At 34.5% G+C, this 15,583-nt stretch overlaps 1 protein-coding gene across 2 annotated transcripts; it reads left to right on the top strand.

The window, feature by feature from the left end:
- The first annotated feature begins 203 nt into the window (after window positions 1–203).
- Window positions 204–14,399, top strand: LOC139685986 (WASH complex subunit 1-like). 2 transcript variants are annotated; one of them, XM_071583105.1, is made up of 9 exons: window positions 204–466; window positions 662–897; window positions 4,448–4,585; window positions 4,663–4,808; window positions 7,026–7,243; window positions 8,998–9,353; window positions 11,088–11,219; window positions 13,138–13,209; window positions 13,608–14,399. In XM_071583105.1, exons 2-9 carry the CDS (start codon window positions 664–666, stop codon window positions 13,773–13,775), a joined length of 1,464 nt encoding a protein of 487 aa, XP_071439206.1. In that variant the 5' UTR covers window positions 204–466; window positions 662–663; the 3' UTR covers window positions 13,776–14,399. The 2 variants fall into 2 exon arrangements, with proteins under 2 accessions (XP_071439206.1, XP_071439207.1); XM_071583106.1 differs by having other exon boundaries at window positions 204–360.
- The last annotated feature ends 1,184 nt before the right edge of the window (window positions 14,400–15,583 follow it).

Raw genomic sequence — 15,583 nt, forward strand, 5'->3', positions numbered from 1 at the left:
TTAACGCAGACAAACGAAGAAGCAAAGAAAAATTTGATGGCTATCTCGGGAAGTATTTTATGAAGCTCATGAAACTATTTAGCTAGATTTTTCAATTTCAATTGTTACTCATACAATACAAAATCCCATCAAAATATTTGAATTCACCGCGCAATCTTAACAGCCCAATGCTCTTATTTCCGACAGCTGAAATGCGCGATAACATTAGTGACAGGTTGCAGAATATCAGCAGAAAAGTCTAATGAGAGTGATGTAAACAAAGGTTTTTTTAACGGTTGCACCGTGGATAGTATGGCCAAGTTCTCAAACTTAAATATCCTTTTAACTGTTTTGAAAGACGAGCCTGTCGTCTCGAAAAAGGTTTCATTTGGTTGTATTTTAATTCTGGGCAAATGAAACTAACTTTAGAGTCCAACAACTTTTCATCCAATATTAATATCCGTGTTTTTTGTTCAAATTTGATCAGGTAAGGTTTAACTTATATATTTCATATAACCCATTCGTTTCATAGGAATGAATGTAGGTTAAAGTTACTGTTAATTTTTCACATCTTGGATAAAGTGGTCGGTCGCCTGCTCTAAATGGAACTTTCGGTGCTCTTTGTGTGATTGACAGTCGGAAATGTTGACAAGCTCCTATTAACTCTTGCTTCTTTCATTAGCAATGGCCATGCAGTTCTATGAGGTGCCTTTCATTCAGCAGGATCTGGGACAGGAAGAGACCATACTTCAGATTGCCGATGCATTAGATCATTTGCACAAGATCGTTGATGATATCTTTACGAAAATTACAGTACAAATATCCCAGAAAAAAGAAAAGTTGCAAAACCTTCAGAAAAGAACTTCAGTTGCAAAGGCAAAAGTTGAAAAGTTGACAGGAGTGAAGAAAGCAACTAAGGTACGTCTCGCCATAGAAAATAAATGGCACGATTTTGTCTGTTCGTCGTAGCATCAAGACAATCACCTGTCTTTTCGTAAATTGGAAATTTAATGCAGCTGCATATTTGTTCCTTAACACTAAATAGTCTTGTGATTTTTAAGGCTTTGGAATCAGGCTAAATTTAATCTAACTTTTATAAATGAATAATTTTTAAAATATCTATTATCCCTGTTATTGTACCCATTTAAAAATAGGCGAGAAATACTTTGGCATAAGCGAATTTGCAAAGTACAAAACAGAAAACGCCTAAATGTGTGGGCAATTCAAAACTTGTATTGTGATGATCTGGAAATTAATATATTTGGACGAATTTTTGCCCGTAAGAATAATTTTTATTGAATGATAAAAGTACCAAATTCTATGGCATAAAAAAATATTTTGCGAGATGTTAGTGCAGTGTCATCTGTAATGCATTAGTTTCGGTGATTAGTATTGCCCGTGTACTTGCCAACCAGCTCGTTCATCTAAAATATCGCCGAAAAGGAAAGAACTCTGAAGTTAAGAATCGCATTTTGACTTACCCTTTTTCAAATATCTTGGATGATTGTAATGAACTGTAGCTGTAGTCAAAGCTCCCCCTTCATTCAATCATTGTTGAAATTACCAAACAAAATTTTAGAATCGTGTAACCTAGTTTAAATTGAAATGCGCTGCTTAATTTCTTGTCTTCTGTTGTCATATTTATTAGGGTAAATTTTTAAAACAAATATTTTATCTCAGTAAGAAGAGCACTCACCATTTTGTTACGATCAGTTGTGATAGAATATGATCAAATTCATTTGATATCTTGCTCGTACCTCTTTCAACATTACCAAAGAAAGCAACTTGATATTCAAATCACGTAGTAGAGATGACTTTAATGCTAGCTATTCCAACTACAGCATCTTCAATTGAAAATTGAGTAAAAATGTGTAGTGCTGACCATCATCTTAATTATTTCTTATCCTCTTGCATCAAAGACCAAGTTTCATACAATGCATGACTAAGCTATATTAAATAACTAAACTCTTTATCAATGTATTCTTCGTTTTAACATAACATGGCTGTCATCTGTTCCCTCCTCCGCGTAAATTATTTCGCAAATGCATTTATTCTCCTAATATCCCCCTACTATTCCCAATTTCTTCTGGAGTACAGCTGAAATATTTACCCTGTTCAATGTACTTAGTTTTTTTAACGAATAATTTTCATCACATGCTTCATGCACTGGTCCTATATTTCTCTCAACCACTCTTCCATGGCTGTGTTCATCTGTAAGACCTACACAATTTAGTTGGCTCTCTGTTCATTTTCATTCCCAAATTCAGCACTCCCATGCCACTCTTAAAATTTCCTCAGTACATAGATTAGAAAGCACTGGTGATAATCGAAACAATGTGTTAATTCTTAGCCATTCACTGCTATCCCAATTTTTTTTATACAGTTCCGAATGAGATTTTGGCCTAGAATGTTCCAAGTATTTAAGTAGGTCTCTTGATAAAAACCTCCACCAGTTTGTTGTGCCACTTACTGGAATGCATTCATGTTTCAATGGTTCATGGTTTTGCATTTTGATTTCTTGCTTCAAGGCCTTGTTTTCTTATGTACTTATTTTTGCATCCAGTTTTATTGCCCTCTTCAACATATTTATATTCTATTTTATTCTATATTCACAGTATTTTTCAAACTTCTCATTTGTAAAGATACTGGCTAAAATATCACAGTTTTGTTTAAGTATGCTGCTCTTCTGATGTCAAATTCATTGGATATACTTTTGTTGTTCTACCATGAGAAATAAAACGGAAAGAGGTCAGTTATCTTTAGTTTTTATCCTTGACTCTGTAAGAGATGGAAAACACCCGAAGGAAAGGGATATCTAATTGAAATTATCTCTATTTCAAAGAATAATTTCTATAAATATGAAATACAATGGTATCATCAATTCATCCTTCAATACATTAATTAGATTCCAGTGTGAAATAAAAACTATTGCCTTACATTAATATCACGTAAAGCTGCTACATTCATTCATAATGGGAGAAAGGCCATGCTTAATCATTTTGTTAAAATGTTGGTTACAGGTATTTGTTTAATAAACATGGACTCATTGTTCCAACCTGCTCATAATGTTTGAGGATGTGAAGGTCAACGTATGAAGTATGAGGGTGGTCCCAGAAGCACCCGACCCAACAAAGAAAACAAAAATTTTGGAAAAAAATGTATTAATTTTTCAGCATAATCTCCTTTCAGCTCTTTATACTTTTCCCAGCAATGTTGAGTAAGTTCGATACCCTTTTTATAATAAGAACTGTCTTGCTCCTGAAAACAGCCATCAGCTGCCGATATCATTTCTTCATGGTTGGAAAATCATCGGCCACCAAGCCATTTTTTCAAGTTTGTGAAGAGAAAATAATCCAAGGGGGCTAAATCAGACGAATAGGGTGCATGAGGTTGCAACTCAAACTTAAATTCATGAATTTTGGCCATTGAAATAACAGATTTGTGAGCTGGTGAATTGTCTTGATGAAACAATAATTTCTTCTTAGCCAAATGCGGCCACTTTAGCTTGATTTCTTCACTCTAACATTGCAATAAGTTTGCTTAATACTCGCCGTTGATAGTTTTTCCTTTTTCAAGATAGTCAATGAAAATTATCCCTCGTGCATTCCAAAAACCCAATGTCATGACCTTGCCTGCGGACGAAACAGTCTTCGCTTTCTTTGGAGGCAGTTCTCCCTTTTGAATCCCTTATTTTGATTTTTCTTTTGTCTCGCGTGTGAATTAATGGACCCATGTTTCATCCATTGTTATGAAACATCGCAAAAATTCTGCTTTGTAGCTGTGAAACTTTGCTAAACACTCAATTAAAACATCTTCATGACACTGATTTTGCTTGAGTGTGAGCAAATGCGGCACACATCTTGCACACAGCTTTCTTATGTCCAAATTTTCAGTTAATATGTGATGTACTGCACTTTTTGAAATGCCTACCATGTCTGCTAGCTCGTGCACTTTCAGTCGACGATCATCCAGTATCACTTTGTAGATTTTTTTCACCATTTCTGGAGTTGTCATCTCAATTGGTTAACCAATGCGATGCTTGTATTGATAACTAGTTCTTTGTCGGCCTCGTTTAAACACCGCCAGCCTATATTTTACTGCTGTAAACGGAGGAGCAGACTCACCCAGAGTAGAATCCAGTTCAGCTTTTGTATTGGTTGGGCAGAGGCCTTTCAATTAAAAGTATTGTATCACATAACGATGACCAATTTTCTCCATTTTCACATTTTCACTGAAAGCGTTCTCTATTGATGGCTGCCAAACAAATACTAAACAAAATGGCATCTTAAAACATGAAACATATGTTTTCTAGATTGCGTACTTTCTATTAGTGATATTTTTTAAGCCACTACCGTCATCTCTAGCTCAGGCTGGGTACTTATGGGACCACCCTCATATATAAGATCCTTTATTTACCATTTGGTCTTATTTTCTTAAAACTCATGGAAGTTGGAATAATTTATTTCAGATTTTCTCATCATCAAAATACCCAGCTTCTGATGTTTACAGAGACTTCACTTCAATATTTTCCCCGAGCACTCCAATCTCATTAGAACGGCATGTAGTAAAGATAAATGCGAGGAAAACACACATAGATGATATCCAGGTAAAGAAAACGTTTTGGCTCCCTTCATATTCTATAATTGTGTTGGTTGATTCAATTAAATATATTGTTATTTTCAGGAAAAAATTGAATTCTACCATGTAAAAAACAGTAGGAGGCATTTTCAGGCTAAAGCAGAAATTGCACCTGAGGAAGGCCTTGGGAGTTTGCCTGCAGATATAAATTCCATTTGCTCATTGCTACTTTTCAACACTTCAGAGAATCCGTAAGAATTTTTGATTAGTCGATTTAAAGGAATTTTATTAGTGATTAAGGGGATTTTAGTTTTTATCATTCAAAGCATGTTTTTTCAGTGATAAATTCCTACTACCATGCAATATTGTATTGTGTACAAGTTGAAACTCACAGCATTACAAATTGTCTTATACGTTTATGGTTGACTTTTATCCCTGATGTAGAACTGAAATTATGGGATTTTTTATTCTTAAATTCGTAAAACATGTGTGTTCCTTTGATGTAGGCGACCCTCATTTTGTTTGTTAATTTTTCAATTCCCAATAACCTCTCCCACAAGCAACTATGTTGCAATATTGGGATTAAATTACTTTTTATCTATTTCCATGCAGTTTTTATCAAACATGTCTAGTTTCAATGCAACAATATTATCATCAGGTGTCTTTTGTTTCTGGGATCCATTGAAAACAATCCATTTTCTTCAGGATTTATTATTTACTTGGCTTAAGAGTCTTCAATAATTTTGGGCAAAGTAGTCTACTCTGATCTAATATCATGGAAAGCATTTCCTGAATCATCAGGAACAAACTTAAATACTATTCCAGTCTCAATGCGCTCACGCCGTATTAAATTAGACTTGAAATCAGTTTCCTATTCTATAGCTGAAATGGCAAACCTTACCATTGATGAAGGACCTAAATTAAAAGCATTTGGGCATTTGTCTGTTTATGTGATAATCAGACAATTTTTAATCAATTTTTCTTATGGTAGAATTCAAACAGAAAAACCTGTATTATCAATGAAATAGAAAAAGGAAACTAATTCACATTTGGTGCTGTACCAACTCTTCCTCTAATTACGTACTTAGTTTCAAAACACAAGCTTCTCACTTCCCATTAACCTATCTCACAAGCAACTATGTTGCAATGATAGGAATTAATAACTTTGTATCTATTTCCAGACAGTTTTTATATAACATGACTAGTTTAAATGCTACAATGTTATCATCAGGTATCTTGGATTATAAGACATATGATGATTTGTAATGCTGAAATTGATTATGTTAAATAAATGATGACCCTAAGCCACATCCTAATGTTTGGCATATCTAGACACTTCCATTCGAGTCCAACTTTGCTTTTGTCAAATGCAATACATGTTTCTTCACAATTTTTAAACGCTTGTTGACTAGGTTAAATTTTATATCCCAAACTCTTATTGGATCTATTGCTGATGTCAACTGCTTGTAGAAGCTGAATTTTTTCTTATAGTGAAAATGGAATTTCTTTATCCAGTTATTAGTTAGATGAGCTGTTTATGTTTTAGAAATTTACAATTTTACTTACTGTAATGATCCCAAAAAATAAGGCATTTCTTACAGAATTTTTTAAAATTCATCTACCTCCTCCCTATTCAATACCAATGTGAAAACTCTTGCCTCTACATTGCATTTATTAGATGGTCACCATCTCCTGGAAATCTTGAAGAGCAATGCATTAAACAGCGATAATTTATATATGTTCTAGATATTTTCAGTGTTTCCTCGGTTTTAATGCACTGTACATAATATCTATCAAACAACTGTCATTGATGAGGTATAGAAATTGTAAATCCTTTGTATTGAATATAAACTGATTACCATTCAATGTTATGTTGAGCGAGGGCTCAACTAAATTCCAGTGGTCTAAGATTATCATGGAGCCCCTCTTTCTACATTGCTCTGCTAAAAGTCTCAAGCTTTGGAATCTTATTCATTTATCCTGATTGATGATTAACAATTTGATGTGTTATTACTGGCATACAACTTTCACTAAGGTCTATTTACCTCACAGGCCAATTTGATGTGGTCCCACAACATATTGTTCATTCCGTACATCAGAACTTTATAATCTATTTTTAGAGAAATTGAATGGAAGACATGACACATTCATTAGTTGTCACACTTTTTTGTAAAATATCTTGAGGTGGCTAAACAGCTTCTGACTCCCTTGAGACCACAGCATGAAGAAAGTATTGAAAGGTCAAGAAAGTTTAATGTATGTTACATACTTACTGTTCATATCCAGTTTTTGTCAGAGTTCTAATAAATCATATCTTCAACTTGTGTTGATGAAGAAATATTTTTCACAAGTTAGGTTTATTTTTCACCATGTAAGTTGACTTAATTCAATAATTAGATGACTACAATACAACAATAAAAGACCAAGCAGGGTTATTGTACATTAATGGTATATACATATCTATTTAGGTACAAACGTTATGTGATGCTTGATCCTCTGGGTGTAGTGACAAAGACACGGCAGGCTCTTCAAGAAGAGGAACAAGATCAGCAGCTTGAGGCAGCTCCTTTGTCGATTTCACAAAGGGAACAAATGGATCGACATAAGGGTGAAAATTACTTCTACTCACCAGGATTAGGGGATGTTCCTTCAATAGATGTACCTCTCGATCTTCCTGATTTACCAGGTAATAAATTAATATTCTCTCTGTCATATCATTATTATCAAGTAGAATGGTTAAATTAATAAGTTAAATGTAATTGGCTATATATTCATAAACATATTTATTACAACTTTACCGTTTTGTAAATATTCATTTATTATTATTAGTCTACTAGCTCAGGGTAAGTTTTTGATGGATCATAGAATGACACACTTCTGTACTAATAAGCCTTGGCTAACATGACACAAAATACCCTTAAACCGCATACTATGTATTACAATAACTTGTACTTTGTACTACATATTACAATATTAATCTTTCACTCTTTATTTCCCTTAAGTTCATCCAACATGCTATTCTGTACCTCACTTGCCCAGAAATCTCTCGATTACCCTCGTCAGCATCCCGTTGCCTCTCAATATCTCCTGCACCCACTTTTACTACCTTTTTCAAATTCATCCCAACAACCTTCTGTCTTTCCCTACCATGCCTAGAACTTGGTTTGTTTTCCATTTTGTTTATTACTTTCTCCTCCATCATAGCTTAATCTCAAAGACCTCAACTCTATGCTTATCCTCCTGCTTCAATGCCCAAGTTTCTGAACTGTTCAAAACTATTAAGGTCTTCACTAGTATTTTCTTTATGTCTTAACTTAAGATGCCAATCATCAACTACAACCTCTTTGTAAACACTTCTTTGCCTCATACAATTCTTCTTTAACTTCCCCACCACTCTACCCACCCTCATCCAAAACACTTTCCAAATAAATGAACTTTTTTAATGCAGCAATTTCAGAGTGTAAAAATCATTCGCCTTGACTGGGATCCAGATCCCAGACATTTGTCCATCAGCAATCCCAGTCAAGGCGAATGATTTTTACACTCTGAAATTGTTGCATTGAAATGCACATTAGCGGATGACTCCGTTAAAAAGTTACTGTTGCGGCATCTCCCGCAGTTTCTTTGGAATTGGTTGCTCATGTTCTTATAATAGAGTAGAACCTTGGTTAATGACACATGGCATAGTGAGTACCTAATTTGTATTACAAGGAAAAATATTTTGACCAAAAATGACTTTCTTAACAAGTGACTTTTTGCATAATGAGTGATGAGATGAGGGTAATTCCTGGAATGATTGTGTGCCTGCTACTTTAGTTTGTTTTTGCACGTGTTCCACTAGTATCTTATTAATGATAGTGATCACACATATTTCCAAATTGTGTTCCAACATTTTTAATTTTTTTGTGCAAAGTTTAATAATTTTTGTGTATAATTTTTAAAATGACCACGAATAAAAATTCATGAGAACAAAGCCATATGAGAGTTAAAAACAACAGTAAAAATCATTTAAAATTGGGAGCAAAGTGTGAGCGTGGCTGATCTGTTATGCACATCAACAATTGGCCTTTTCTTCAAGAACATGGACATGATTAAGGTGATAGATGCTTCAAATAGAATGACCAAAGTATCTACGCAACGGTTACGTATTCTCAACGGTGTTGAAAGGTTGCCTCTCATATGCTTTATTCGATTTAAATTCATTAATGATTTAAAAAAGACATGTTGTACCATTCCATGCTGTATTTTGTCAAGTTATATATATCATCAATATTTCTTGAGGTATTTAATGAAGTATACCGTGAAAGTAATGCATTCCTTCTAGTATTTTAATGCATGCTCAAGGATTTGTTTATTTATAACAATGAAAGGGTCTTTTACTTGAAATTTTTTTCCAATGCTTGCAGCAATTTAATATATCTATTTACTTTTGACTGACAGGTATCGCTGATGACTTGAGATATTGTATGGACTCTGAACCCGTCATTGCTCCATCAGTGACTACAACCCCAGCAATTCCAGAACTGCCAAACCTTGTTCCTGAATTACCTGAATCCCTACCTTTTGATAAGAGCCCACAGTTAGGGGCTTCGATCCAAATGCCTGTTGATTTGGAGACTCAGAATGCAACAGATTCGGTGGTGATTGGGTCACCTCTTTTACCCCCTCCACCACCCCCACCTCCACCCCCACCACCACCACCTCCTCCACCACCACCCCCTCCACCTCCTGCCCCACCAGCCCCACCAAGTCAGCAGGCAACTGAATCAGGGCCACAGGAAGAAGCACCCACTAAGGTAATCATTATCTGTCAAAATTGTCATGGTGTCTTGGGTCTATGAAATCAGAGGGTTTGGGGATTTCATTTTCTAGATAGACATTATTGCTATGGGAAATGTATAAATAGTATCTCACCTAAATTGATCCTCATGTACCTGTGACAAGGAAGTACGTAAATTGAATGCTAAAACTAAGAAATTATTTTAGAATGGCGTTGCTATATATTGAATACAAGATGGGTTGTTTTCCATTTGGAAAAGGTCAAATATTACAGTGCATCATATTTTTGAGGTCTTAAAGTACCAGTCTTGGAATGCAGCCCAACATAAAGTGGAACCTTGCACAGAGAGCAAAATTCATTCCGGAACCATTGTTGTAAAGTGATACACTTGTTAAACAGAACAATAAAAAAAATTCTAATTTCAAATTTTGTAAAAATGAGTGCAGCATTATCATTAAATAAATTTGCGTGCATAGCTACTGCCTTTTTAGGGTGATGCTGCTCAATTTATGATGCAGTAGTTTCCCATGACTTCCACCTCACATTTAGCCTGCTCTTCTGGACTTTGCACATCTTTAAGCCATATGGTGCTTCTAAACTGTAAACAAGCCTTGGTTTAATTTTTAAGTCTTTCCTTGGCTTGTGCCTGGGTAATGAATTCTCCTCTGCTGTTATATAGGTTTGCTTTGGCATCGTTTTCCAGAAGAGACACTTTTCATTACAATTAGAAACCTGTTGTGGCATGCAACCCTCAGAATCTATGAGCGTCTTCAAGTCATCAATGAAATTCTCTCCTGCCTTTGAGCTGGAGCTTGCTACTTCACCATGCCAGTTCTTCTCTAAAACTTCCTGCACCACCCATGGCTTACCCCAAATAATTCTTCGACCATTGATGATCCTGATGTATTCTTACCGAAGTCAGCAAAAATCGCTTTCATTATCTCACCGATGATGTTCTCGTTAATAGCATCAGCTTACAATTGCTTTTCGTTTATACATATAAGAAGCAGCCTTTCAACACCCTTAAGAATATGTAATCATTGGGTAAATATTCTAGTCACTGCCTTTGAAGCATTTATTCTGGGGTAGGAGTAATGAAATCTCAGGATAACAGTGGAATAAATGTATTGCTTTAGCTAGAACAAAATTCAATAAGAACTTCATACTTTATATATGTTTTAAATGATTGGCCACTGCAAAAGCTCTGTTTTCTTGTTAAAATTGGAAATTGGTTGAAACAATGAATCTGAAGTTTAGGGTTAGTTGCAACCCATTGTGATGTTGGAGCATTTTACGAATCAGCGCAGGTATGAGACGACACAAGATCACACATAATTCATTACAAGGAGCAAAGTGTTTCATGTCATCATGCCAAACTATTAAGTGAGAATTAAATATTATATCAATTGCCACATTAGTTATTTCACTTTGCCCTTTGTAAAAATAATTATTGATTAATATAGTATTAGATATTGACCTCTTTTATGTATTTTCACAATATGAATGTTGTAACTTTGGAGAAAATGAATATTGTAAGTAGGTTATAGTATATTGGTACAGAGTAAAATCTTTGAGAAAATAAAATAAGTCTGTTGAAAATGTTAAAGATTTCCTGTATTTTGGCTTAAAATTATTGGGTATTCTGATGGTATATATTTTGCACTTCAAATGAATATATTTTATGTTTATCTGTTAGAAAAATTAATGTTGTAAATAAAAAACTATTTTATCAAACTTTGGCTTATTTTAGGCTTTGATTCCTGCAAGTTCTGGTGATGCTCGTGCCAATCTAATGGAAGCTATTCGAAAAGCTGGTGGTTCTGGAAGTGCAAAGTTGCGGTCTGTCCAAGACCGTAAAATGGAAGCCAAGAAAAAGAAACAGGTTGGTTGAGATTGAATGCTGAAATCATTGTTAGCCAAAATAAATGTATCAATCCTATCCCATGTATGAGTCCCATAGTTTCCAGAACTCATGTTTGTGCCCATGATTCCCAGAGATATTTGAGGTGCTTTCCCATTGCCTTCCTCAATAGTGCTTTTAGGGAATGCCTTCACGGAAATGCCCATCTTATTTGCTCCCAGCCCCACAGCTCCTAGGGTCATTAAAACATAAGCCATTCCACCATCTCTTCTGAAGTCCAAAGGAAGAAAAAACATGATTTCAAAAAACTTATTCTTAATTATATTTAACCTTGGGATGCCCATGGCACATGTAACAAATCAACCAACACTATCTATGGAATAGTATACCATGAGAGTATACAATGGATATTCTCTCTATACTGTTGATTTTAACACTCTATTACTCCATATCCTTAATGTCATTTGACTTCATAGACTCATTACTCCCTTTACACATAGATGCTTTAGTGCAGCATCTTGCTGATTTTGCTAGAACCCAGTTTTTGCTGGCTGTAATTACCATAGAATGACATTGGATTCCAAGCACATTCAAATTTCCAGCCTTTGAAAAAATAATTGTAAAAATCAAAATGTTTACAACTTAAGCAATAGCCCCTCTCAAAGCTACATAGTGACATTGGAACAACTTGAGGGCTCTCCATAGGATGTTGCAAGCACTTGTGACTAAAATATTTTACTTTTACTGTTAAATTACTTGCATCTGATTGCATGGAGAAACTCAGTTATATGAGTATAATAGTAATAATAAACAGCAAGTGAAAAGAGCATCATTAGACATTTAAAAAAAATCAATGGATGTGTGAGAGTGTTCCAAAATAGATAAAGGGTCTTTCAAGATGCACATAAATTATATTGTTTTTTTTAAATCCATAAATACTGTCATCTATTTTATAAATATGAATCTATGCTTCACCCAGAACTAGGACTCTATTACAAGCATAAAATTATGATTTTAGATTTATATCATCTCCAAAAATGAGCCTTGATTTATACAAAATCAGTGGATATTAATGTGCAGGTAGAAAAAAGTAATCTTGTCATGAAATATTTTGTCCTATGATAACTTTAATCATGTATTTGTATTGAATTGACATGATTATTTTCTATTTGATACATTGATAGCACAAAATTATGTGATAATGCAATGGTTTATACCTTGCATCTATTAGTACCAATGGGAGAGCTTCATTTAAAAATTATAAGCATACAGCAAAACACAAGAATTCATTTCCAGGATTTATATTCTCTAATTTTTATTGGACAAATATTTCTTTAGCAAAACCATTGTGTACGCAATATTTTGACTATCGACTCGGTGCTGCAAGTGTACCTGCTAATGTGTTGAAGAGTTGAAGTCTGCTCAGTCCAGTTTTTGAGGGAAGGGCATGTTCCCTGCTGAGTTATGCCTAAATAGGTAAAATTGTGTACCTGGGAGCTTTGTTGCTCGGAATGCCTTCTGAGAGTGTTCAGTAAAGGGATGTAGGGAGTCTTTCATAGTACTCAGAGCAGTTGAGGTAAAGTAAATTCCACACATAATGAAATGTTTAGAGTAAAATTCTTTTTTCAAGTATTTTGTGCAATAATGAATGAGGGAAAAATGTGAAATGCTGCATTAGATAGCTGGTTTGGGTTTAGAAAAGGGAATACATATAAAGATCATACTGTAGGATCATAGTTTGCTTAAGTTATAAGATCATTATAGTATTAGGTAATGCCTTCTAGTGACTTGATATTTTGTTTGTTGCTAGCGATGATATCTTTATATTTTTGGCTGTAAGTTATGTACAAATCATAGCTGGAGAGATTTAATGATGTAAGAGCTAAGGCAAAAAATAATAACTGCTGCATTAACTAAATCAATTCGTTTTATATTACAGGAGGTCAAGGTTGAAGTTGGTGGAGGAGACTTAATGGCTGATCTGCATGCCAAGCTATCCCTGAGGAGAAAGGTATTATTCACTCTTTTACTGGGTTTTTACATAGTGGTGCCTAAATCTTTAAATTCTTCTTTATCTATTCATAGATGTTATAGATCTTTAAGATGAATCCTTATAGCTCAGAGACCTGATGTATGTGAACCTGCCTGTTCCAGTCAAACTATTCTCTTGAGTGGTCTTGTTCACGGGCTTTTAATATTCCAAGAAAATAGCTCTGTGCCTATCCATGTCTTTGTTAATTAACTTGTGTTGAAAATTGAACTAAGTGAGCAATTGTCATGTAATGGGAGAATTTCTTGCAAATCTTGCATGAGTTTTGGCATGATGATATACATTCTTATTTACATATTCATGTGTTCTATTTTATGGTTTTGATTAAATATTGTTCTAACATTGATTTCACAATTAAGGGCATTTCGGGGATCAATAAGCAAGAGAAGCCAGCGGGTGGTGGTGGCGGGTTATCATCGTCTTTGGGAGGTAATGCATTGGAGAGAGTGTCTGCCATGATTCCTCCTCCTCCTCGGCCTCAAATGAGCTCAACTACTGCAGATGATGACGCAGATTGGGAAGAATAAAAGTGAAGACCTCTGATGTGCCTTAATTTGTACTCTTTCACCCAGTGAAAGTGGTATCAAAGACTTGCTAATGGCTGTTAAGTGAGCCAGGATAGGATAGGTACCTGCAAGGACTGATTCCATTGTGGTAAAGCAGGTAGATCAGCATATTCATCTGAAAAGTGCATACTCATAATAAAGCATTAGCATGCTCAGAGTTTATGAATTCATGTATTATATATTGTATGTGGAAACTTTTCTACATTAAGGTTTTCAATAAGAAGTCATTTTTTTACCCAAATTTATATAGTATATTGCATTCCTCCATTTACCATAGTTTTTATTTAGAACTCAGAAGCCTTCATGCTTAGGAATTTTGAAAAATTCTAGGTAAAAATATTCAACAGTCTCTGAATGCTTACATGCCATTTTATGGCCTTACCCTATCAAAGTAAATGAATAAAAAGACAAAATAGCAAAGGTATTATTTGAGGTTGAGTGAAAAGTTCAAAAAGCAATGTAAATCAGAGTAATATTTTTTGGTAAGATAACTTGTCTATACTTATTTTCCCACACCTCCTTCATTATTTTACATGATGTTGTAGCCAGAAAATTGGAGTTTAATAAAAATCTGTAGAGATTTCATTGATATGTTTATCATTCACCATATGGTATTACATTAACGTATGTATCTATGTGTAAAGTTTTTTCAGGTAATGTTTGAATAGTGTAGATTTTTTAATAGTATGTTTATGTTTTGTTGAGAAGAAAAGTTATTTGTTTCTTAGATCTTTACATGAAAATGGCTGAAACAAACAGTTAACAGCTTTCTGATTAGAGTACACGTAAATAAATATTCAGCTCTATCTAATGAAAGTGAACTTATTTATTATGAGTTCTAATGCAAGTTTATGGTCTCAGCTATTTCGTTTTCCATTGCTTCACGACGGTGGGTACGTTCATTTTAAGGTTATATTGTAATGCATAGGTTGAGCTTCATAGCCTCTATTACTTTTGAGTGAGCCTAAAGTCATCAGGTTAATCCAGCAAGTTGTGAATTCTGGACTTGTGAAAATTGGGCTTAGCTGCAAAATAGGAGGTGTGGGCACTCAATGGATGAGCAGTCATGGACAATAATTGGTTGTGTTTTGAGGCCATAGGGGTCTAATGGTAAGGTGGGATTAGCATACTAGAAATTATGTTAAGGTTCGGTAACATGGCAAGTAGCTGATGTCAACCAATAGGCTTCCAGTTACGCAGTGGAGAGAATCATACTCCCATCATAATTGTAAATATTAGGACCTCTATATGAATAATAAATATTAGGTCAGTTCTATAAATGTGATGAAATAAATCAAAAAATGTAATATGCCCCTTCAATTAATATTTACTTTGCAGATGAAACTAGTCCCTCATTAATATTTGTAGCTGTGGACTACATGAAAGAGGACCAAGTAAGGTGTATCTGTTAATTTAGGATCTAAACTTGAAATGCCATATTACTTCAGGTACGTGGATGTTAAGAGATTCTTGAAGTAGAAATGTATAGAGTGGCTTCTGGTATGTCACATCAAATATGAAGTACCTATTATATAGATACTTACAATTAGTTAACATTAAATGGTATTAAGAAGGAGACTTTTGGAGTGACATCTAGATAGTAATACATGTCAGAACAACTTCAATAATATGCATTTTATTGATACACAAATATTTTTCACATGATACATAACAAATTGATATAAGGAATATCATTAACAGAGACAAATACTTCACCACACAACAAGATGAAGAGCATCTTATCTTGGCCCATTTCAGAGGATTGGTTT

This window comes from Hetaerina americana, unplaced genomic scaffold (genome assembly GCF_022747635.1).
Source record: "Hetaerina americana unplaced genomic scaffold, ioHetAmer1.1.p SCAF_1, whole genome shotgun sequence".
Classification (NCBI taxonomy): domain Eukaryota; kingdom Metazoa; phylum Arthropoda; class Insecta; order Odonata; family Calopterygidae; genus Hetaerina; species Hetaerina americana.

Coding starts and splice junctions, on each gene's coding strand:
- LOC139685986 (XM_071583105.1), top strand. CDS start 664: ATGGCCATGCAGTTCTATGAGGTGCCTTTCATTCAGCAGGATCTGGGA. Junction 4,809..7,025: donor TTCAACACTTCAGAGAATCC/GTAAGAATTTTT, acceptor ATATCTATTTAG/GTACAAACGTTATGTGATGC. Junction 11,220..13,137: donor AAGCCAAGAAAAAGAAACAG/GTTGGTTGAGAT, acceptor TTTATATTACAG/GAGGTCAAGGTTGAAGTTGG.